Source organism: Podarcis raffonei, chromosome 4 (assembly GCF_027172205.1).
Source record: "Podarcis raffonei isolate rPodRaf1 chromosome 4, rPodRaf1.pri, whole genome shotgun sequence".
Lineage (NCBI taxonomy): Eukaryota > Metazoa > Chordata > Lepidosauria > Squamata > Lacertidae > Podarcis > Podarcis raffonei.
This window is the reverse complement of record NC_070605.1, coordinates 84,755,903-84,780,569: the sequence shown is the minus strand read 5'-3', so window position 1 is coordinate 84,780,569 and position 24,667 is coordinate 84,755,903. Positions and strand designations below refer to the sequence as shown.

Genomic DNA, 24,667 nt, shown 5'->3' with positions numbered 1-24,667 from the left:
AATGGCACAGGTCCCTTCACAAGGCTAATGTTTTCATGCTAGCCCCTGCAGATACTGCTGGTGGAACCAAGAAGTCAACTGTTCTGGCTGGCTGTGCTCAGTCTAAACAAGAGTCTACAAAACTCTCCTTTCAACAGTCACCTTTGGATAAAAGGATAGCTATCATCCTTTTATCTCCAGGGAGCAGGTATAACGAAGGGGGCTCAAAGAAAAAGTGGATTCTCCTTTGGGCTGTACGGCTTTCCCTCTCTGAGCCCAAATCCTCTCTATACTGCCACTGGACACCTGAGCCTTCTCCTCTCTCCTAAGTGACCTTTGAGGACCACTAAGATCCATATCCCAACACTCACCATAGGGACAAAGAGAGGCTTGACAAAGAGGGGCGGGGCAGGAAACAATGGCTGTAGACAAGGATGGAGGGGAATGTGCAAAATACTGGAAAGAAGGGGTTCTTGTGGAATTTTTTGTGCTCTCCAAAGCAACACCTTTTGCAATAAAAATAAAACCTCACAAAAATAGTTTCTACAGCTTCAACCCATTGCTTAGTGAATGGGTATTTTGGGGCGGTATCTCCTTAGCCCAAGCCAAATATATTACCTATTGAACCAAACCCAAGACTCACTGAGAAGTGAAAACCCTATGATGCACAAGTGTTTCTACAACCATTTTATATATGAAAAGTCTTAAGATTCCTTCCATTTATATCCACCAGCACAAAATAAACTAGACTACTCCACTGGAAACAGATTCTAATAATAATTTGTCAAAATATGTCATTTATGTGGAAAATCAATACAGTTGCTATTTCAAAAACATCTGGCTTTTCATCATCTCCATATTTTGCATGTTTTTACGCTCTGATATTATTGTACCACGATACCTGCCATTAAATGCATCAGGTGTTTTAAAAAAACCCCAACCTATCAGCTTCTGCAAAATTAAGAATTCTCAACAGAAATTCACTTTCATTTAGCAAAGACCTACAATGTGAAAAGTGAGGTGCATGAACTTATGAAGTAGCAGCAAAGTTAACTATTAAAAGAGCAGGTATCCAGTGAGTAGTCTGAGCACCAGATTCGAAAATCCAGGGGGAGTCAATGTGATGCAATTGAGACATTGCTGGACTCCAATTCATTTTCACTCCAGCCAACATGATCAATGGTCATAGATGTAGGGAGATCCTTGCTATAACGTTTCTGAAACTAAGCAGGTGCTTAAATGGGGGGAGATGGGAGACTATTGGGAACTCCATGTAAGAGCAGGAGATATATAAATATAAATCTAAAAAACAAAACAAAAAACCAGACCCACAAGAGAGTTGCCAGGTTGAACTATCTCCCCTCTCATCCCCCCACGTGCTGTTATGAAGGTCCTCCCAGCTCTCTGGAGCAGATCTAGGGAGGGTGGACAAGACCATGTAGTTGGGGGGGGGGGAGTTCCATTGCACTAGCAGAAATCCTAGCACTGGTTTCTCCTAGCACAAGTTAGGATTAGTCATGTGCAACAAACAAACCCCAAAAGAACAAAAAAGCACGGTTGCATCAATACAAAGCACATGCAAATGTACACAATGTGTGTGTGTGTACAATCACACCCACCCCACACCTATGGATTGCATAATACATTTATTTGAAAGGATAAGGAAGATTAAATATTGTTAATGGACTCTGGGTTTTTGAGCTTTTAATACTTAAATCGTGAAGTACTTACACATTCAGTGTGCACTGGATGTACAGCAAACAGCAAAGCCGCGAGCAGGGATGATTTGGGGACAAAGTTTAGCCTTCTTCCTTTACTGGTGTACTGCAGCCCACCCAATAATATTGAGAAGACATCAACAATTAAGACAGAGATAGCACAATGGAGTATTATATTGACGACATGAAAGCCCAATGGGTAGAAGCCTCCAGCTAAAAGGTAATTAATCCTACACAAGGGGGGGAAAACATCGATGTTAGAAATTACGACAAATGAATGGATAAAAATGCACAAATATTTTTTTTAAAATAAATTCTGAATAAATCTGGATGTATTCATCAAGACGGCAGTGTCAAACTACTTACTATCGATGCACAGTGGAAACAAGTTATGAAGAGAGCAGGAGCAGCTTTTCTGTTGGGGTGGAGCCACAAGGGAAGGGAGTCATCCTTGCTTACCGGGAGAGAGGGGAGAGAAGGCAAAAGTCGGCACACCAGTGAGAGCATTTGACTGGTTCCGCTGGTGCCCCTGCATTCTGCTGACTTTCCTGTTGCCTTGTCCACCTCTCCCAGTAAGCAGCTGTGGAGCACCTGCTGGGAAGGTATCATTTGGCTCTGCTTCTAGAAGAGGGGCACACACAGGTAGGCACCTTAACATTGGGCCTAACAACAAGGACATGTTGCTGAAGAGAATAGGAAGCCAACTCCCTTCCCCTCCTAAATGTGCTCTTCTCCATTCAGCCATTCCTTTTCAGTTCATTTTCTTTCCCTCTTGCTCAACTCCTCCTTTTTTTAATGCACTCATTTTTCCCTTCTCTGCAATATCTCAAAAGGAGCGCTGGTTTTGAGCCAGAGCTTTCAAGGTCACAGGGTGGTTTTCAACTATGTTTTACTCCAGAGCAGACCCACTGAAATTAATGAGGAAGTTAGGTATGTTAATTTCAATAGGTCTCCTCCCAAGTAAAACTTAGTTGAATACCACCTGCAGTTCCAGAACTTCTTCCAGTGCTAGAGCAATGTGTGAATAGTAGGAAGATGTCTTTGCTATAAGGCAGCTTTCAATGTTCCCAGCAATTAAGTACTCCTTCTTAAAAAGACTGTGGGAGAGAGGAGGAACAGATTGAATGCACTAGTGCAAACAGGGACTCTCCTCTCAATGGAACACAGATTTCCCTCGCTAAGGTGCCCCTTAGAAAATACATTTATAAAGCCAGTTTTCCACTCTTCCTCATCAGCAACTCCAGATGCTCAGTGCTGTGTTTCATATGCAAGATTGAGCCAGAGAGGGATAAAGTAAGGTGTCTGCGTGATGCTTTCTTATTTTTTTAGGAGGCGGGGAAGAGAAGGAGAATTGGATACACCTTTGCAACACACCTGCTCCCTGTCAGAGACACATGCTTTGGGGTTGTTCTGTGCTGGTCTTCCATCTGTTGACACAGGAGACTGGAATAATAGATGGGCCTGTGCAAAAAGTGTATGCCGTTCTGCCGGCCACGATCCCTGCTTTTTCTCTCCCCACCTCCAGGGCATTCTGCCATTCGTTCATAAAGAACGTTATATGCCAAAGGAAAGAAAAGTAGAAACGTGTGCCAAAGCAGTAAGGGTGTTGTGTCTGAAAACCACTCACTTGAGTTTGCTTCTTTAGCACAATGTATCATTTATTATATTACGTGTGATGGCAAGTACCTTTCCTCAATCCCTCACTCTCATCATATGACTTCCCATTTCACTTAAGCGGTTATACATTTTCAGAGGACCTACAAAGTTGTGTCAATTAAAAAATCTCCTTCATTAAAAATATGGGAAAAATATGCATGGTGATGTGTGGGTGTGTCGAGATGTGTGACGTTTGGTTGTTAAGAACTAGCTTGATGCACCTCCATGGTCCTCTGTAACCAAGAAGTGACCTTTGATGTCTATGTGATACTCCTCCTGTCCCTACCAGGAAAAAAAAGCATGGCAGGATATTTTCTTTGCGAGAGATTTTGGACTGCTACGCATGTTGTGATCCTAAATAGTTATGAGAGTTTGGTTACAGGAAGCTGGCTTCATAGGTAGAGTAGCAGCACATAAGAGCACAAATGAAACTTTCCTCTATGTTAAAGGTAGCATCTCAGTAAATTCTACTTCCTTTTAATGCCACCCCCCTTTAAATGTCTTAAGTGGAGCCTGACAGCATCTCACCTGAAAGTTAATACAGTAAGCGGTCGGTAAGATTTATGGCTGGTATTGCTACTGAGTTTGCTCCCCCAAAAGTCATGATGCCACAGTTCACCAAGTGGGGTTTCTGCCCTGAGGTCCTGAAACAACACAAGTTTATAACATTGTCAAAATCTTAATTTTTAACAGAGGTAAACCAAGAACAGTTCTGCATTGAGTAAACCCAGAGATTTGTCTACTACATTGGCATGCCACATTTCCCCTCAAGGAACTCAAAGCAACTTACAATGTTCCCCGCCTACCCATTCATTTTGCCCTCAAACCAACCCAATGAGGTAGGCAAGGCTAAGAAATGGCGACTGCCACAAGACCATCTACTGAGATTCATTGCTGGAGGGGTGGGGGTTGAACCTGGATTTCCTAGAACCACTCTATCAAGCCAGAGATATTATTTTTAAAGAAGTTATTGTCCTTTTGAAGAATGTTTACAGTTTAAAGCAGCATTTCCCAAACTTTGGTCTTCCCACTGTTTTTGGACTACAACTCCCATCAGACCAGTGATCAGAGATGATGGGAATTGTAGTCCGAAAACAGCTGGAGGGCCAAGTATGGGAAACACTGTTCTAAAGCGTAGAGATAAATGGAAATCGTTCCATTTTATTGTTCTAACCATCATTCTGACTAGTAAACCACAGTAGCGTTTAAGCTCTTATGCTCCATGCTTACCATGGAGAAAATGGGTGGGAGGAGTTATTTATTTAAAATTTTTTATAGCACACCATTTCCATCTCAAAAAAGTGGCCAATGTTTTGTATTAAGTTTCTTATAACCCAGCCAACCTATTAAACGGAATTCATAACATTAAGCCAACTTTAATGAGCAGATAGCTGTCTTGAGCATTACAATACATCATATACTGGAAGTTAGCCTACAGTTCTTGATTCAGTGCCATTTTTACTTTGTGCTCTGTCTTGAATATCAGGGCCGTGTGCTGCACAGCTCCATATCCTCCATTCTTGTCACCAGCAAACCACGACAGAAAGCACAATGTAAACACTACAGATGGCAAGTAGTGATCAACTGCTATTTGAATACCCTGCTGAGATGCTTTCTTAATTTTCACACAACACTACTAAACTATCATTCTTCATTTTATTTCTGACACATCAAAACTTATAGGTCAGCCCAACTGTGGCACACTCCTAAATAAGAAAAACTGATGGGGCACAAGGGAAAAAATCATTATGCACCATCATGATGGAAGGGAGGGCATTTGTTGCCAAGACTGAGGATGAAAATTAGAAACGGAGGTGGCTGTTGAGAACATGCACAATGTTTTCAGGAGTGCATCTGTGCATGGCTCTTTCTGAGTTCAGATGTGCTAACTCAGCAGATCACAACCCCCCAGCCCACATGCTTGGGGATCTTCCACCTGCACTGATATCCTGGCCATCTGTAGACCAGATGCAGACAAGAGCCAGTGCTGTCTGCTGACTATGGTGTCAGGCATATAGATCTCAGTATCCCAGATATTGTTTTGGCTATGAATTTCATTGGGTGGCCTTGGGTAAATGCACCCAGTCACCGCAGCAGCACAGTGGCCACTGAAAAACTGCTCCTGTGGTACACATTATACAGAGCCCGTGTGACCACTTTGTTTTTTTCCATGCTAGAATGGCCCCTGTAGACACTGGTGGGAGAAGCATTACAGGCAACCCCGGGCAATCCAAGATTTCATCCACTACTGTGGTCACGTGAAATTAGACTGCAAGAACAGCAATGCTTGCAGTTCCCCCTGCAGTAACATAAAAACTAGATTTCTATGAACCTTCGCTCACAGGCTTGTGAGAATACAATGCCACTCTGTGCTGCTTGGAGGAAGAGTTATAGGGCTAACAATAAATCGACGTTGGGATTTGCTTGGGCTGCCTGAAATTCCACCACCACACTGGGAGACTGCGCATGAGGAAGGAGGTATCATGAACTGGGCTGATGGAAGTACCTGAAATGGCATCACAATTTCAGCTAAGATGCTTTCAGGGTTGGTGGAGCTGGAAAGGCCAGCTGGTAGACAGAGTCCTGCCACCCCTCCAAATTCTGCATTCACTCCAGCAGGCGACAGCCTCCCTGCATTGCTCCCACCTGCAGGACTTCGGAAATGAGAGCAAAGTCCAAGCTTTGGCTCAGGCACCATCAGAACTGCCCCTTGCTGAAGCATAGAAGCCCAGCACAGGATTTTGCATTTAGCAACAAACTATTTTGCTAGCCGCCTTTGGGTTTCCCCACAAGTCAACAGCTCACAGCTCATTCTAGGGAAAGAATGAGATCCTGCCTGTCATCTACCATGCAGTCCATGCTTGACTAGTCAGTAGCTAGGTAAAGGTAAAGGGACCCCTGATCATTAGGTCCAGTCGTGGCCAACTCTGGGGTTGCGGCGCTCATCTCGCTTTATTGGCCAAGAGAGCCGGCGTACAGCTTCCGGGTCATGTGGCCAGCAGGACTAAGCTGCTTCTGGCGAACCAGAGCAGCACACGGAAACATCGTTTACCTTCCTGCCAGAGTGGTACCTATTTATCTACTTGCACTTTGACGTGCTTTCAAACTGCTAGGTTGGCAGGAGCAGGGACCGAGCAATGGGAGCTCACTCCGTCGCGGGGATTCAAACCACCGACCTTCCGATCGGCAAGTCCTAGGCTCTGTAGTTTAACCCACAGTGCCACCCGCGTCCCTAGTCAGTAGCTACCATGGGGTAATTAGGTATCCATCATTTGTTGTGCCCAAGAGTCACCCTCACAGTAGGAAGTGGACACACAAAAATTCCCCACCACAAATCTTATACCTTAGATCAGAGGTGGGGAACCTATGGTCCTACAGATGTTGTTGAGCTACAGTTCACATCATCCTTGGCCCCTGGCCATGCCGCCCTGGGCTGATGGGCATGGAGTCCAACCACATCCATCTGGAAGGTCACAAGTTCCCCATCCCTGACTTAAATATTACAAAGAAAAGCAGTGAAATAAATTTATTGGGGGCCACACTTCCTATATTTCACAAAGCCTGGAACTGAGTAGTTATACAGCTTGATCCTATGCATATTTGCTCAAAAGAACGTCCCACTCTGTTCAACAGGGTTTCTTGAGAGGTAAATGTACACAGCATTGTAGATTTAAGGGTTCTTTCTTCCCACCAAATTCCTCTGCAAGAGTAGGAGTAAATCAATATATTTGTTCTCCCTAATAGAAATTTTAGCCATGATGGAAAACTGCAGGCAGCCTCATTACATTCACAAAACAGAATGCAAATAATAAAAAATTTTCATACACGGTGCCTCAAGTATTATAACAGAGAAATAATTTGCACAGCTTAGATCCACAGCCTTAAAAAAAAAACTTCAGCAAATAAAAAATAAAGCAAAGCAAACAGAAGGTTCAAAAACACTTGGAAATTAAATTCTAGCCTCTTGGCAGCTAGCACTGCATCTTTTATTTGTTTAAATAACTCAGCAATTCTATGATTCTATGAAATGGAGGAAGAATTTGCCCTGGACAAATGAGCCAATGACCACCTAGGCTAATAACACTCCACTGAGCTGAACAGATGTCAATGGAGCTAAGTCAGCAAATGCAGTCCCCAAATCAGCCTATTTGAATCCACCCTCTTTACACAGTATCTAAATAAGAGCCAACTCTCCCGATGTCCTGTATTACCTTAAAAGACTGACAACATTCATTGTAGTGTACGCGTTCATGGGCTGGAGCCCACTCCTGACAGCACAATACTATGTGTGTTTATTCCAAAGTAAGTCCCACTGTATACAGTGAGGCTTACACCCTAGTAAGTGTGTTTAGGATGCAGCCTGAGGGGACAAAGCCTGCTCTGGTGGTAGGCGGAGGCCCCAGGGCAGCACACCTCAGAAACAGGCATTCTAGAGCAGCAGGAGGGTGGGTGCAGGAGAGGGTCATGAAAATGGGGTGTACTTCTCTGCAGTCTGTGCATGAGCCACAACAGCTGTACTGGGAGGCTAGGAGAGATGCTTTGCCGCTTAGCCCAAGCACTAGCAGAAGGAAGAGGAGGTAGGAAAGCAGGGTTTTAAAAGTAGAACACTTTGCAGCACACGTGACAGCCCAGACCATGTTCACCCTCGCAAGCCAACCCCACAACATGGAACTATATGCTGCTTGCTTGTTTGGCACAGGACAAAAGTGGGTAGGAGGCTGTGGGAAAGTTGTCTAGGGCTTGCCTACGTCTCTTAGTTGCTGTGTCTGTAATACATTTGCTGAATCCTTCCTATTGTTGCAGTGGAGTTGGATTTTACATGGGGGGCGGGGCAAAAACCCAAGAAAACAAGCCCAGCCATCATTTGTGGGCTGTAGCTGCCACTGTACTTGCTTCTGAGTGGCTATGCCCCAGATCAGATTGTTAGAAGCCTTTGCAGTGATGTAGTAAATTGGCATATGGTCCACTGTGAACCACTGAGATGACAGCTTCATCACCTCCTCATTCAATCTGGGCTGACAATTTTTTATATATAATCGCAACAGTTGGAACATATGCCCTGGGAACAGTTGTGTGAATCAGCCCTAACTAAAAGCAAACAAGTCACAACGGCCTTCACAGGAGGCTAGGAATATGAGGGAAGCGTCTTTTGAAAAATAGACTTTTATTACAGGGCTGCAGTAAGGAAAGGGGGAGGCGGGGAGAAAATATTGATTCTGCTTCCCTCTCAACTCTAAGCAACATACATTGATTTGAAAAGTCAGGTGCATTCTCCTCTGGCAGCTCTGAAAACATTTGATTTTAAATAGCCCTCTTTGCTTCGCTGGGTGTAACATTTTATGCAAGAACCATTGTTCTAATGAATGCTTGTAACAGAGATGCATTCTGCCTCAAATGCTTTACTTGTTCAAATGTTTACCTTCCTAAACACACAGAAGGCAGATCGCTGCAGTACACAGGTTTTCTTTCATTTCTTTTTTCTTTCTGCAAAGCACAGAGCTGCTTACACCAGTAAAATCCAATAACAGACTGCTCCATGCCAGGGTAGGCATGGGGCCAACTGGAAGAGGATCTTTCATTGGAACCATAAAGGGGAGAAAAGAGCACAGGAAGTTCACAAAAGGATCACAGTGTGGTATCCAATGCTGGCTTAGCCGTAATCGATAGATCTACAAAATGGTTTTAGCTGTTGGAGCTCCCAGCGAAAGCGAATCAAATATGTTACGATGTTGAATAAAGTGAACATTTGTTCTACATCAGCTCCTTCCCTTGCAAGCTGGCAGCCAACCAATCCTACATTTTCCGCAAAAGAAGTTGCTCTAATATGGGTGAGAGAAATGCTGTTTAGTTTAAAGAGGAATGTGAACACCCAGAGTCTTCTTCCGTGTAGAGCCACTGAAATTAGTCATGTCCATTAATTTCTATGGATGTGCTCTGACTAAGACCAGCATTCGCTAAAGCCCATCTCTCTCTATATGATAAAAATGTAAGAATGTCATCATGCAGCCCCCACTGCAGAACTTCGAGTGCCACATCACAATACTGGGTTTGCATGATAGCTGCATGCAATCTTCAGGTTTAGAGGCCACTTGTACAGGTTGCTAAGGAGCAAAAACATGCTGTCTTCCTGTTCTGCTTATAGTCTTCCCAGAAACAGGATGATGGGACAGATCCTTGGTCTGATCCAGCAGGGCTTTTCTTATGTCCCTTATAATAGTTTAGCTTTCAATTTATTAACCATCAAGGTGTTTTGGAGGTGGTAGTAGCTAAGCAAAAAATATTATGAAATACTAAAACGAGTATCCTGTGCTGCTATGGAATGTTATTCAAATGGACTACATTTAACATTGAGGAAGGGGTGTGGCTCAGTGTTAGAGCATAAACTTTGCTTTCAAAAGGTTCTAGGCTCATTCCTGCACATCTACAAACTGCTCTGTACCAGGTCAGCTGGTCTGACCTGGTACAAAGCAGCTTTCTGTCATCTTTCCTTTTGAAAAGGCAATGATTGCTTGTTCTTTCCCACCCCCCTCAAAAGCATTCCAGGTAATTAGAAGTGCATTAAGAAGATTGTTAGCTGATTTTCCCTCTCAGTCCCACCCCCAGCTTCGAGAATATAATTGAGTTACTCTGGTAACTGCTAAAAGAAGATTAAGTGAAGTGTCTGAGATCACAGTGCATGTCAACCTCAAGACTGCTCTATATCCAAACTGCACATTTACCATTGCATGTGCATGAAGCAGGATGTCTAGCTAATAAGGTACATCTATGAAATATCTTTCTGGCGAGCTCTGAAACTCTACAAGCAGAGACTCAAACCTCCACAAATTTGTTGGGTTCAACTCTAGCTCAGGGTTATCATTTTTTCTTTCTTTTTCCTTCTTTAGATAAGAACGTGATGAACAAAATTATTCCTCTCATTTCAAAGAGTTTTCTCTTTGTTCAGAAAGTTTGGTGTCTCTTTTTTGTTAAAAAGCCCCCCCCCCCAATCATTTCAATATGCTTTCCTTGTTAGTGGTCAGATTTTACTCATAAATGTAAATTGGGACTAAATACAGAGTTATATTTTCAGGGCTTGGTACTCTGTTACCATCATGGCTAGTATTTCAAAAAGAATGCTAATTTTGGGAATGCATTTTGTGAATATTCCAACACCGTTTCCTTGCCCTTTAGAGTGACAGTGTTCAGTTAATTAATGAGTTAAATTAACTGAATAAAAATGTTTTGATCAACTAAAGAGGTGACCCAGCACTGGTTTATTTATTCGTTTAAGGAGATTGTTTTAATAGTTAGAATGTGGAAAAATCTCTGTGTAGCTGTGCCATATTTGAAGAGGCATCCCATATCACCCTCACACAGAAGGGAATACCTATATGCATAAGCTGAGAACTAACAGCCTGGATTGCACATCACATTAAACCACAGATTAAAATAAACTATTGTTTAATGTGATCAAGCAGAATGTTGGTGGATGGTGCTCAAAAGTTCTCGCAGCGCTTTTCCTCCTCGCCCTCCTGCTGCTGTTGCATTGTGGATGAAGCAAGTCAGAGTCTGGTTTGTCATGCTGTTGAAACCCAAGTGTGTGGTTTGTTTCCCCCAAACAAACCAAGGTTTGCTCTTGGCTTACCACCTGTCACTTGTTTTTGGGGAAAGAAACCGCACCAGTTCAGATTCATACAACATGACAAGCCAGACTCTGGCTTGTATTGTCTGTGGCTCAGTAGCAGCAAGGACTCAGGCAAGAGTGCCATGAGAACTTCTGAACAGTGTGAAGCAACACGCTCCTCCTTTCTATTAAAATCTAGTTTGTTTTATAATACAGTTTAATGTGATGTACAAACTGGGCTAATATATGCTGTTTTTCTTCAGAAGTATTGTTTTATTCATATGCCTTCTGTTCCAATTGTAGCAATTCATTAATCAAGTGACTGGTTAAAATCCACATGATTAGTTAAATGTGACTAAGAGGTCTTTAGTGCAGTGACTGCCCTATAGAAGACCACTGCTCACAGAATGTCCTTTCCTTGCAAGTATAAGGTGGAGAACAGCAATTAATCTTTTTTTTCTTCTTTACTAAATTATAGCTAATCAATTAAAGCTTTAAAACAGTGTACAACTTCCTAAGTCCACAAGTCTTAGAAACACACAAAGAGTTGTATTAATTTACCTCACTATGGGTTTTGTAGGAAATACACAAACACACAATTGTCACACTTAAAAAGGTAAAGGGACCCCTGACCATTAGGTCCAGTCGTGACCGACTCTGGGGTTGCGGCGCTCATCTCGCTTTATTGGCCAAGGGAGCCGGCGTACAGCTTCCGGGTCATGTGGCCAGCATGACTAAGCCGCTTCTGACAAACCACAGCAGTGCACGGAAACGCCGTTTACCTTCCCACCAGAGTGGTACCTATTTATCTACTTGCACTTTGACGTGCTTTCGAACTGCTAGGTGGGCAGGAGCAGGGACCAAACAACGGGAGCTCACACTGTCGGGGGGATTCGAACTGCTGACCTTCTGATCGGCAAGCCCAAGGCTCTGTGGTTTAACCCACAGCGCCACCCGTGTCCCACTTACCTGGGTGTTAAGTCTCGCTTAACTCAATGGGCCTTATTTCTGAGTAGACATGCACAGGGTAAAGCTTTAACATGGGTTGCGGACACATGGGAGTCTGAAGTGGATTTGATGCATCCCATATGTGCATGATTTATATATCGTTCATGCGATGTTGTCCTCATCCAATTAAATTTGAATTTCCCCACTCTGCAGATAATGCAGATGTACTGAAGTGCAATGTGTGGGTGAGGTTTTTTCACATGCATGGTGAAGTTTTTCTGGGCGCATCTATCCTATTGCCATTGGGGGAACGTATCTCAGTGGGTTGCTGGTGGGTCGAGGTGTCACAGATGGGATTTTTTTGGTTTTGAACTTGCTGTTTTGTGCAAGTCTGATAATTCAAGTGTTTTTTTAAAAAAGGATAACATGTGCACAAATAAACAAATACCTGTGCACATGCCCAAAATGGACCTCAGATTTCTGGGACATGGGGAAGGCTGGGAAGTGCAAATTGAACGAAAGGCACAAACAACACCCAGGGCTAACGCTTCCCATTAAGCTCCAACCACCTGTGTGTATAGGAAACTCTGAGATACTGTTCAATTGAAAATGCTCGCGTGCAAAGAAACATCTACAAAAGTGGATGGGGGAAAAAGTCAGATCTGTGTGACCTATGTGTGCCTCAACACTCTGCTGTGTACACAGTCACCATATATATTATTTGGTCCACAGAGATTACTATTCCACAAAGAGTTTTACTAACCTACCTCCCCATGTGTTTTGTGGCCAAAGCAACAACAAACTTTCCTGTAATCCCTAGAAGTTAGGGCTGCCAACCATTTTTGTAAAAGCTGATTAACTAAATGAGTTTTAATTGACCAAATTTGCATAAATCACAAGCAAAAGCATACTTCTTGGCTTTTTTGGACTGTGCATGTATACATATCACAGCAGGGGAGTCAGCTTTTTGAGGCTGGTGCTTGCCACCAGTAGCTAGCAACCCTAGTAAAACTTTCCCTACCTCTTTGCTGGAGGAGATTCTTACTCACGACAGATTGCTAGGCGAATGGCTATTTACAAGCCCTGATCTTGTAAGGCCCACAACTGGAAAAACACCAACCTTATTATTGATTATAGCTTCGGAGTCATCAAAGACAAAGTCCCCATTGTAGCTGTTTGCAAAGCAGATGAAGGAAAGGAGTCCCACAACACTTTTGGCCCAGTGTGCTGGAAGGGGCAGTAGTGGTATGTCATGGTCCAGGTTACTGTCTGCCTGTGCCATTCTGTACGATACTTGTCCAAAATTTGGAGTGCCAACATTATGATGGTTGCAAATCTGAAAGAAATAGGATGTATATATTTATAAACAGCTAGCACAGCCTTTTTACAAAAAAAAAAAAACCTGCACCGTTTGTAGCCTGCCTACACCTAGGGGTGGGTGTTATTTATGGTGAACTAGTAGTCTGGGGAGGAGGGGGAGAAGAAGCAAACTTTCTTTCAGCATTCAAAGCAGCCATTCCTAAGCTGGTGCCCTACAGATGTTTGGAACTACAGGGATTGTCAATGCTCAGGGTTAATGGGAACAGGGACTCTCAAGCCCCATCCCCAGGAGGAACCAGGTTGGGAAAAGCTGACCCCAAGGCTTCCCTGCTGGCTACGGATGTGTGGTTTTTATATCATTGCTTGGCAGCACCATGCCGTTAAATGCATTCTGTGGTTATGTTACCACTTGGCAAATGACTGCTCATATCCACTCAGGTTATGGAATAGCTGGATCCAAAAGGCATGCTGGAAATTAGTCTATTTATTCTAGAGTGGATTTGGAGTGGATTTGGAAGTATGGGTCTACCCACCCCTAATTAAGACGACGAGCAAAGCAAAACTAAATATGTTCAAAGCACTTCCACATGGTTCTCAGGCAGCATCTTCCAATGGCAGCATCCAGTAACTGTTACCCACAAGATACCTGTGCATATCATGTCCAGTCTCCTGCAATGTCAAGTTCATTGAGAAATGGGTGTGCCAAAGCCGTTGAGAGTGGGGAAGCCCACAGTGCAAGAAACTATTGTGACGTTAGGATTTCTACATCTTACAGTTATAACAGATAACAAGCAGAAAATCACTTGGACTTGTGCTTTCTCAACACGGGACAAGTGGAAGACTCGAAGAGCCTGACTGCAGAATATTTTCTAAAGTTCACCCTCCTTCCTGTCTCTCCATTACCCTCTGGCCTAGCATCTCCAAAACCAAGAAGTTTAACCAGATCTATCCCCCCCAAAATTTGAAATTTTAGGGTGCAGAATTTAGACCCTCTATCCTCACCTCCCTGTTTATCATACTACATAAGTGGTTTTCCTCTTCTTTTTTATCTTTGAAGTCATTATTCGCCATAATGTGGTGTTGTTTTTCGTATTTTGTTTTCCAGCATGGAATTTTTTTTTATGTTGCTCACTACTGGACTTGCAAAAGATGCCCACTAAAAACAAAGTGCTTGCTGGAAAGACCAACTGGACCTACTTGTTGTGCACAGCTATTAATGCAGTCCAGAACTGAGCCCTTGTTACTATAGCAATGTCCCCTACAGAAGTACCTATAAAAAATACATGAAGTGGCATACAATAGCTAACAGCAACCTTCCTCCCAGCATGCTAATATTCCAATTCCCTGGGCTTTTAAACCAACCTATTGGCCCCCAAAATAAATAGCTAGATGTGTTGTGGGAAAGGGGAGGCTGTTAAAACAGAATTGCAGTTCTTTTAAATGAAGAAAGAAAGCACTTTCCAATATTGCTATAATGGACCTGGTTGCAGAAGTTGTTTTTGTGTCCCATCCCCCCCACCACTGGCACTAAATGAGTATAATCTCTTCTGAAAATAAGGGGGAGAAACCTATTTATACATAAGTATATAATGAATCTTGCCCTCTTTCCTGTCTGAGTTCTGAAGGTCTCCAGAGTGGAACACACACACACCATCAGTGTGGTAAATTTGTTGGAACAAATTATGGCACTGTGCCCAACACAGGTGTGCAATCCTATGGCTGCTGTTTCCTCAGAAGCAAGGCCTACCAAATTCTATGTGACTTATTCCCAAGTAAGCATACACAGGGTTGCATGCTTCAGCCTGTCGGCTGGTTTCTGTTGTCTTTGTTCTGTAGCTCTTGCAGGGCATGGGGTAATGCGTGCCACTTTCTGGCATGTCATCAAAAACTCTAAAACGATCATGTAAATGTTCTTTCCTCCCCCTTCCACAATTTGGGAAGAATGATGGAAGATCCACAGTAAAGACTCTGCCAGTCAGCAGTTTCCACTTAAATGGCAGAGTTTCAAAATAATAATAAACCACAACTAGGCTGAACAGCAGACCTTAATAAACACAGGCCATTCTTTAAAATAAAAACCCATGGAACTTGTGCTTTCCCCAAGGAAGAATCCAAACTCGTGTGTTTAAAAAGAGCCAAGCACTGTGACTGCAGACAAAAGACGAGGTGAAGATCCCAGTTCCCCCTCTGGATCTGTTATCGAAAGTGGTTCAGCACAGTGCTGCGAAGAACATCATTGTCTAATAGCAATCTTGTGGAAAGGAAACGTGCAGCTGATCCGACACGCGCCTACTCAGAAGCCAGTCCCGCTAAGTTTAATAGGGCTGCTTTTCCTCGCAAGATGTTTTAAGGACTACATTTCCCCAGCCAAAGGCAGGTAACGCGCTCCTCGAAACGGAGAACCCCCAGAAGATCGGGGTCGTGGGGGGGGGGAGGTGCTGAAGGGGAGGCGATCCTAACAACTCTAGCAAGAGCGAAAGAAAAGAGCGAGGGAGTTGTGGCTGTTATGAGGAAGTGCCTGGAAAAGTGACCTTGGTGGGATCCGTCCCTCGCCAGAGAGCCACCTTTTGTTTGCGTCTCGTGTGCTTCCTTTTGTCTTGGGAGTGCGCTCTCGAGGTGGGTGCGGAACCGGGCGCTTCCCCTGCCGCATAGAGCGCCCAGGGGCGGTCCCCACGCAGAGGGACCCCTTCCCATCTGCCGCCAGCCCTTGCGCCCGCCTCGGGGCCCCTCCAGACCCAGACACGCGCGCATGCTCCCCGCCCCGCCCTGGCTTTACCTGCAGCTAGAAGGAGCCCGAGCGGCATCTCCCACCCGAGCGCGCAACTCTGATCCGCGCTCTCCTGCTGAAGCCGCGGGGCCGCGGGATGGGCCGGGCCGGGGGAGGAGCCGCCGTGCCTCTCCACTCCCGAAAGATCCCTCCGAGCCCATTGGCTCTCCGGACTTCCTCCTCCTCCCAGCCCCGCTGTAGTAGCAGCACTCGCTCATTGGCGAGGCGAGGTTGACGTCTGCAAGGCGGAGCGCAGCCAGCACCGGGGTGGGGCGCAGGGGAGCGGAGCCTGAGCGTGGGAATCTTGCTTGCCCGAGGTCTGAACTGGAGGTGTGAAGGCGGCGGGTGGATATGTCCACGCAGGCACTGAACATGGAACTGTCCTTCCCGCGCGCTGTACAAATCTATAGTGCGTTTTTGGAGTGCTGCGTACAGAGTTCTGGGCGCCTCGCGTCAAAAAGGATATTGAAGAGTTGGGAAAGCGATCAAGGTGGATGGAACGACTCCCCGATGAAGAAAGGTTGCAGCATTTGGGTCTTTTTAGTTTGGAGGGGGGGAAAGGCGAGGAAGTGGCGGCATAATAGAAGTTTATAAAATTATGCACTGCGTGGAGTAAGCAGCTAAAGAAAAGTGTTTCTTCCTCTCTCATTTGTTGCGTAGTCGTTTAGTCGTGTCCGACTCTTCGTGACCCCATGGACCAGAGCACGCCAGCCACTCCTGTCTTCCACTGCCTCCCGCAGTTTGGTCAAACTCATGCTGGTAGCTTCGAGAACACTATCCAACCATCTCGTCCTCTGTCGTCCCCTTCTCCTTCTGCCCTCCATCTTTCCCAACATCAGGGTCTTTTCCAGGGAGTCTTCTCTTCTCATGAGGTGGCCAAAGTACTGGAGTCCCAGCTTCAGGATCTGTCCTTCCAGTGAGCACTCAGGGCTGATTTCCTTCAGAATGGATAGGTCTGATCTTCTTGCAGTCCATGGGACTCTCAAGAGTCTCCTCCAGCACCATAATTCAAAAGCATCAATTCTTTGGCTGTCAGCCTTCTTTATGGTCCAGCTCTCACTTCCATACATCACTACTGGGAAAACCATAGCACTATAGAAATCGTGGGAAATCGGACGAAGCTGCTATGTGCAGCACATAGTCAGAACTATGGGAACTTGCTCCCTCAGGAGGGGTGATAGCAACAAGCTTGGATGGCTTTAGAGGACGATTGGACAAAATCATGGAGGAGAGAGCTAACAGGGTCTATTGGACTGTGCTCTACCTCCACAGCTGGAGGGAGCAGTGCTTCTGAACAGCAGGTGCTTGAACCACAGGAGGGGAGAGAGTGTTCTTGTGCTCATGTTTTGTACCCTGTTTTCGCCCCAGGCATGCGGTTGACCACTGCAAGAACATGATGCTGGACTAAGCAGGCCACTCTTAGGTTCTTACGTTCTTAGAAAATATTTCTGGGTTGCAGAAAGGCACAGTCTTTGCAACCCTATTCACAAGGGGCAGGGGCACATGTATTTATTAAATAAAATTTATATAGTGCTTGATTGTAGAAGAAAACCCCACCGCGGTTTACAAAAGGAAAAAACAACAGAGTAATCACTTAAAAACAAAACCTACAGCCATAATTTATGGCCCACATAAATCTGTTTCTGTGGCTTCAGATTCCAGGATCAGTAGGATTTCTGGTAGTATTTCTATCTATTTTCTTCTGGCAAGGGGCCCCTGAGCCCCCTGAAGGAGTGCTGGTGACTGTATGCCAAGCATAAGTCATAATCAGAACTTACAAAGAGTCTTGTAGCACCCTGAAGGACAACCCATTTATTAGGGTATAAACTTTAGTGGACAATACCTCATTTTATCCAGTAACGTGAACTGTTATCTTAAGTCCGCAGATATATATATGGGGAAGGTGTGAGATGTAAACCCATGAGATGAGAAGGAAAGGAAATGCAAATATATATCCATAAATCTGAAATCAGAATTCCCTTCTGACTTAACATGGCATGCCAATGCTGGGAAAGAGCTGCAGACACAGTGGCCTGCTTTGAAAAAAAGGTGACGACTGTTCCTGCTACCTCTAGGTAAAGGTAAAGGGACCCCTGACCGCAAGGTCCAGTCACGGACGACTCTGGGGTTGCGGCACTCATCTCGCTTTACTGCTCGAGGGAGCCGGCATACAGCTTCCGGGTCATGTGGCCAGCATGACTAAGCCACTTCTGGCGAACCAGAGAAGCGCACGGAAACACCATATACCTTCCCGCTGGAGTGGTACCTATTTATCTACTTTCAAACTGCTAGGTTGGCAGGAGCAGGGACCGAGCAATGGGAGCTCACCCCGTTGTGGGGATTTGAACCGCCGACCTTCTGATCAGCAAGCCTTAGGCTCAGTGTTTTAGACCGCAGCTATGGTTTAGACCGCACTACCTCTATGTTACCACAATTTAGAAGCTGTGCGTTCCCCATCACTTTAAATGTTGGAGAGAAAAGGAAGGTTATTGCTATTGCTATTCTTTAACCCAGCTTTGAGACAAGAAAGTGGTTAAAGAGTCATTCAAATCCAGCTGACCTTAAAGATGGGCTGAGACATGGAGAGCCCAAATCACTTTTTAAAAAAGTAATAATAATAATATGAAATGCTTTTGAATTATGGTGCTGGAGGAGACTCTTGAGAGTCCCATGGACTGCAAGAAGATCAAACCTATCCATTCTTAAGGAAATCAGCCCTGGGTGCTCACTGGAAGGACAGATCGTGAAGCTGAGGCTCCAATACTTTGGCCACCTCATGAGAAGAGAAGACTCCCTGGAAAAGACCCTGATGCTGGGAAAGATGGAAGGCACAAGGAGAAGGGGACGACAGAGGACGAGATGGTTGGATAGTGTTCTCGAAGCTACCAGCATGAGTTTGACCAAACTGCGGGAGGCAGTGGAAGACAGAAGTGCCTGGCGTGCTCTGGTCCATGGGGTCACGAAGAGTCGGACACGACTAAACAACAACAACAATAATATGAAAGAACTGTGGTTACTTTCTGTTATGCTTCACTGATTTGTTTTTTTCTTCCAGAGGAGCAGCATTTTCTTATTTCCAGTTCCTAGTTCAATACAAGGGGGCAGACATAATCTGAGTAACAGACAAGTGTTTGAAGAGCTCTGCACCACAAAATATACTTTGGTCACCACCCCATATTGGAGGTCCATACCGCAGGGAGACTGTATAGCCTGAAGCTTTTGTTTTGGCACAGAGTGCTCTCAAACATTTGCTTCCTTAGGTAACTCACCTATGAGTTATTTATTTAGTATGCACACACATTATTTTCAGAGTATGGCATAACTGCTCCAAAGCAACATTGAATGGTTTTACTTATAGCAAATAAATGAATGTAAAATTCAAGATCTATTCATTCATTCTGGCAAACTGGAGGAAGTCATTAAATTTCAGGTGGTGTGATCCTCTATTATTGCATCCTAATCTGCATGGCTCTTTACCTATGCTCTTTTAATCATAGGTCAAATATGTAAGAAAACACCCACTTTTAAAAACCTAACCCAAACAGATTAAGGTAACTAGGGAACCAACCCATAGCAGTAATGCTTTCTTCTTCTTCTAGAATATAATTATCTTCCTAACTTTGCAACATAGGGGTCAATAACTGTGTTCTGATTTCAGTTAAAATATCCTTTCAGTGGCCATTCATTTTGCATTGCAGCCTCCATACTGCTGTCATTAAGACCAATGATCCAGATATAGCAGGCTACTCATGACATATTAACCAGTGGCCTTTATAGCTGTGTTAAAAATGAAATACAGTAAAGTTACTACAGTGCGGTATAATGTCTTTATTTGAAGTGGAACTATTGCTTTCCCTAACTCTTCTGCCATTAGCACTCTGGTCTATAGAACAGCAACACTGAAAAGTTTATGGGAAATAGAGATAATGGGTTTGTAGGCTGATATTCAACTAAGTTTTACTCTTAAGTAGCTGCCCAGAGTGGCTTGGGCAACCTAGTCAGATGGGCGGAGTACAAATAATAAATTATTATTATTATTATTACTCAGAGTAGACTCATTGAAATAAATGTAGCCCCAATTTAGGCATGTTCATTAACTGCAATGGGTCTACTCTGTGTAAAACATAATTGAGTACCACTTGTAGTGTTTGGTTAATCTCTAGTCCTGCAAACTAAACAGTCTGAACTCTTCCCTTCCCCACAGTTAACCTCAATGCTCTTTCCAGAGAGAAAATTTATTCATGTATAACAATGGATCATTGTTGTAAATCACATATTTAAGCATAAATTAACTTACCTGAACTTGAGTAGTTGTAACCATCTATGGTTGCCATCAAAAAACTCTTTCTTATGTGGGATTGTATTCTATCAGACAAAATGGGGTGGGGGTGGGGAGAGATTGATCAGAAGATTTAGTGAAATATGGAACACAGGAATCATTTTTCAAAAATGTAGGTTTTCTTCCGAACTTGCATCCAGCAATAAATAAGATATTTATCAGAGATAAGAATGGATTCAACTTGCATTAGATACAGCTACAAGTCTCCTACCATCTTCAGTGGGGGCTGGAGAGGTCCCAAGATGCCCAGTGTATAAAATATATTCCAGCACATTCTACATCTCTCAGACATTATTTTGGAAATGTTTCCTAAGAAGACTATTTAAGGGTAATAAAACTGCCATAGTATGTTACTTTTATTCCATTAGTCTCTGAAGATGTGGTTTTAAGACTACTCTGTTGTAATACTTTAGATAGATGGAAATGTAAGCTCAGAGGAGCAGAGCAAATGATATTCCACCAAGTGTTTAGTACATATGGAGCAAGAGATAGCAAGCTGACCCCCTGCTCAGGAGGCTATGGCTGTTGGGTGGATGGTCTGTATATTTTATGAAGGGCAAGGAAAGCAATCTAGAAGCAAGTGGGAGATACTACCACAAGAAACTTACCCTTACTTGGTCCTATAGGCAGACCATGGCTTTTGAGGTCTAAGATCCATGTGGCTCCTCCACACCTGGGATTAGGGACCAGGCCTTGCAACAATTCTGCCATTTTCTTGAAAAAGGGAGACAACAGTGACTTAAGAGAAGCAAGAGGAAAGCAGGGCCCATATAAAAGGATTCTGTTTAGTGATGACAATTACATGAGGAAACTCATCTGTGGCCTCCACCCACATTTATTTATTTGTTTGCTTGTTCCTTATTTACTGAATAATTAGGCTCCGTAGTTATCGCTTGTCTTGGCATTGCACAAAGAAAAAGAATCCAAACCACAGCCAACAACCAATATGGAAACTGCATTAGACAACGATGAAAGGGTACTAAAAAATAAATAAATTTCAAATCACAATGCCAGCCATTAAATAAAAAGAAAGTAGAAAGACATCGGGTGCTATGCAACTAAAAGCTTTGTACACACTCCACCTTTAAAGCACATCCAAAGCGCATTCGTTCCCTCAAATAATCCTTCTTCATTGCCTGTAGGGGGCAGTTATATTTGTTTCCTTCAGACACGGCCTACTGTCTCGCCACCAATTTATCTTGACTAGACGTCTCAGCACCACACACATGGCATTGTGCTCAGTTTCCCCCTGGAGTAATTTCTCTCAGCAACTTCACAGGCCTCTGTAAACACCACACACACACAAAAGATTCACTGCCACAGGGAGGAATATCCAGGAACTGGGCAGCAGCAAATATTACTTTTCTTCACAAAGATCAGCTCTACTCCCATCTCTCTTGTCAGAATCAATTGTCATCCCCAAAGGCACTAAAATAAATTTGGTGCTTGTACAGGCATTCGCTGGAGGGGAGGAAGGAACACAGTGCTGCTTCCCTTTCCACTTCAGGAGTGTTATCCCTGAACCTGCATTGGCAGATGTGATGGGGAAGGCAAGGGTGGGGGGAAGCAGCCCCCATACATGCTAGCTTGCTGTTCTCCACACCTAGTATTTTTTAAAGTGTCTTTCAGAAATCTAACATTTGGAACAAAGCTTTTCCCTGAAATGCATTCTTGCCTATTGTGTGCACATTCGTGTGTTTTTTCTCCATTTCCTGTCACTGTAACCTGACAATAGTAGCATGTGCAAATACATGAGGGAAGGGCAACAAAGCTTTGCTGTAGCAAGAGCAGCCTTAGCAGCACATAGCTGTCAAGCGTCCCTTATTTGGCAGGGCAGTTCCTTATCCCAGTGCCATGTCCCGCTGCTGTCCCTTATTGATGATGTCCCTTAAATAAGCTACTGAAGGTAATGGGGCCCTTTCTATCTCCAGCTGTCCTTTGTCAACAACAAATTGTTGCTGTTTTTTTGTGTTTACCACATATGCTATATGGTAATTTATGGACCTAATAGGTATCTAAAGCCATTTGCACACAACAAAATATGTATTCTATCAAAGTAATTGTTGATCCCTTATTTTGGCTGCTGATCCCTTATTTTTGAGGCGGCTGGTCCCTTATTTTCAAATCTGTAAGTCGACAGCTATGGCAGCAAGCGAAAAATGTGTTCGCTTTAACTGAAACAAACGACATATCCAGGCAGGTGCTAGCATGTATGTGTCGATTGTCTCAAGTTACAGGCAGGGCAGAGAATTCTTTGTTATTGGCCATACTTTTATTTATATATTGCGTTTCTATCCTCCCTTTTTCTCCAAGGACCTCAAGGTGGCATACATGGTTCTCCCCTTTCTCATTTAATCCCCACAACAACTCTGTGAGGCAGGTTAGATGAAGAGGCAGTCACTGGCCCAAGGTCACCCAGCAAGCTTCATGGCTGAGTGGTGGTTCGAACCCTTGTCCCCCAGGTCCTAGTCCAACCCTTTAACCAACTGGCTCTCACTAGTATTCACACATGTTACATACACTGTGCACAAGTAGATGACTCCTATGAGCAAGCAATGCTGAGCTGGTGAGATCTGCACTGGTAGCTACTGGTCTACTTCAAAAGCATGGGAACATAAAATTGTTTTTACTTGTTGGCAAGTTCCACTGCCCAGACTTCCTGGGGAAGGGAACTCCAGAATCAGGAGAAAAAGCCTTTCACATAGGCCAAATCCCCGGAAGGGACGACAAGAAGAGTCCCCACCTCCTCTGGGTTAACCACAAGATCGGGGACAAATTATATTTGACAAGGTGTGTTGCAGAGGCGCCATCTTCTCTGAATGTTGAGGGGCCCTGGATTCCTCAGAAAAAAATATTGGGGGCTGGTGTGAAAGTGCCTTGGCCCCTAGGAGCTGGTGTGTATGGTATGTTGATAAATACCTGAGTCCCAGGCTGTGAAGGGGTTTAGATATCAATACTAAAACCTTAAAGTGGGGCCAGGAGCTTATAGACAGCCAGGACTAGGGTGGCATCACCCCCTTTTGTATGTATATCCATGTATAGCCGTCTCACCTGTAAGTGCAGAAATCCTCAGTTGTAGACACAGTCTGCAGGAGGCAAGAAGGCACACAAAGAGATGCTGCCTTTTCCTTACTTGAGAAGAAGAGAATGGCAGTAATTAGATGATACAAATCCTACACCGCTAAGTCTACTCCTGTAAAAATATACATTGTGCTGTGTCAGGGGGAGAGACGCATTAATTAAAGACTGCGAGTGAAACCACCATGACTACCTGAAGAATTTTCAAGTCTGTCCGCATAATGTATTTTCGTCCTCAATTTCTCTTCCCAGCTCTTTATTTCCTGTGGTATGCCATAATATGCTTTTGTTGTTCCTGCACCGACAATGCAACACAGCAACATTTCTGGAATTGAATATATAGTGTATTTTCGTCCAAGATTGCAAACCTTCTGATTCCTCATTGTTCTGCTTCACTGATATATCCTTCAGCAATGACAGAACAGAAACATCCCTCAGTTTTCCCCATTTCACTGAGAAAAACAGGTGTTCTGTTTTCTAAGAAGTGAGCTAGGAACACATTAGGGAACGAGGCAAATAAGTGAGCTTCCATGGGATTTGGACACAGGCCCTGCAAAGAACTTTGGCGTTAATTTCAAAATAATGAATTTCTATGCAAACAGAACATACCCTTTTGCATTCCAGTGTCACACAATACCCAACACACAGTATGGTATTCCCATCCCCCCCCCAGTTACTAATATTTCCAGGGCCACCCCAGTACCTTTTTCTGTCTGAGGCAAAGGACAAGGCACACACACTCAATTCAACGTACAGAACTTGATTGGGCTGTCAGTTGAATCTTATTACAACACCAAAAACAAGATAGCAACCTCTGATGCACCTGAGGGAAGAAGACTGGTTTACTGGGTGCATGAGATGCACATACAGTCCTGATGTGGCACACACAGTTCTGTTTCCCAGCAGATGGGAATGGCCAAGGGGCTCAGAGAAATTGCCTCACTTTGCCTAATGGTAGGGCCGTCCCTATCTACTTCCAGCTCTTCCAGTTTTGTCTTTTTACTATGCACCCCTATTCTCTGCTCAAGTGCTTACTGTAAAGACACTGGAAATCCTTTGTTTGCATTTAGTAGGCTCTGTGTTGTTTTTCTGTACAAGGAGTCAAACCCAGGAAGAAAATATTTTGCTAATTTACCATTATGTTTTAAACAATCTCTCTCTTTCTCTTTTTTCCTGTGGGGAGCAGATAAAAGGCTACTTCCGTGAGTAATAAAAACAATTTCAAAATATCTCATAAGCCAGGTTGCTGTTAGCAGCTG

General features: G+C 43.9%; 1 protein-coding gene across 5 annotated transcripts in view; it reads right to left on the bottom strand.

Moving 5' to 3' along the window:
- The window catches only part of TMTC4 (transmembrane O-mannosyltransferase targeting cadherins 4), a 45,650-nt gene extending 29,510 nt beyond the window's left edge, over positions 1 to 16,140 (bottom strand). The window contains exons 1-4 of one of the 5 annotated variants that reach the window (XM_053384477.1): positions 16,001 to 16,140; positions 13,025 to 13,240; positions 3,882 to 3,997; positions 1,711 to 1,927 (exon numbers count right to left, since the gene is read on the bottom strand). In XM_053384477.1, coding sequence (XP_053240452.1) covers positions 1,711 to 1,927; positions 3,882 to 3,997; positions 13,025 to 13,186 — 495 coding nt within the window. In that variant the 5' untranslated portion in view covers positions 13,187 to 13,240; positions 16,001 to 16,140. Of the gene's footprint in view, positions 1 to 1,710; positions 1,928 to 3,071; positions 3,337 to 3,881; positions 3,998 to 13,024; positions 13,241 to 16,000 lie in introns of those variants that run through there. The other 4 variants (XM_053384476.1, XM_053384479.1, XM_053384478.1 and 1 more) reach the window with 4 other exon arrangements.
- Between the last annotated feature and the right edge of the window lie 8,527 nt (positions 16,141 to 24,667).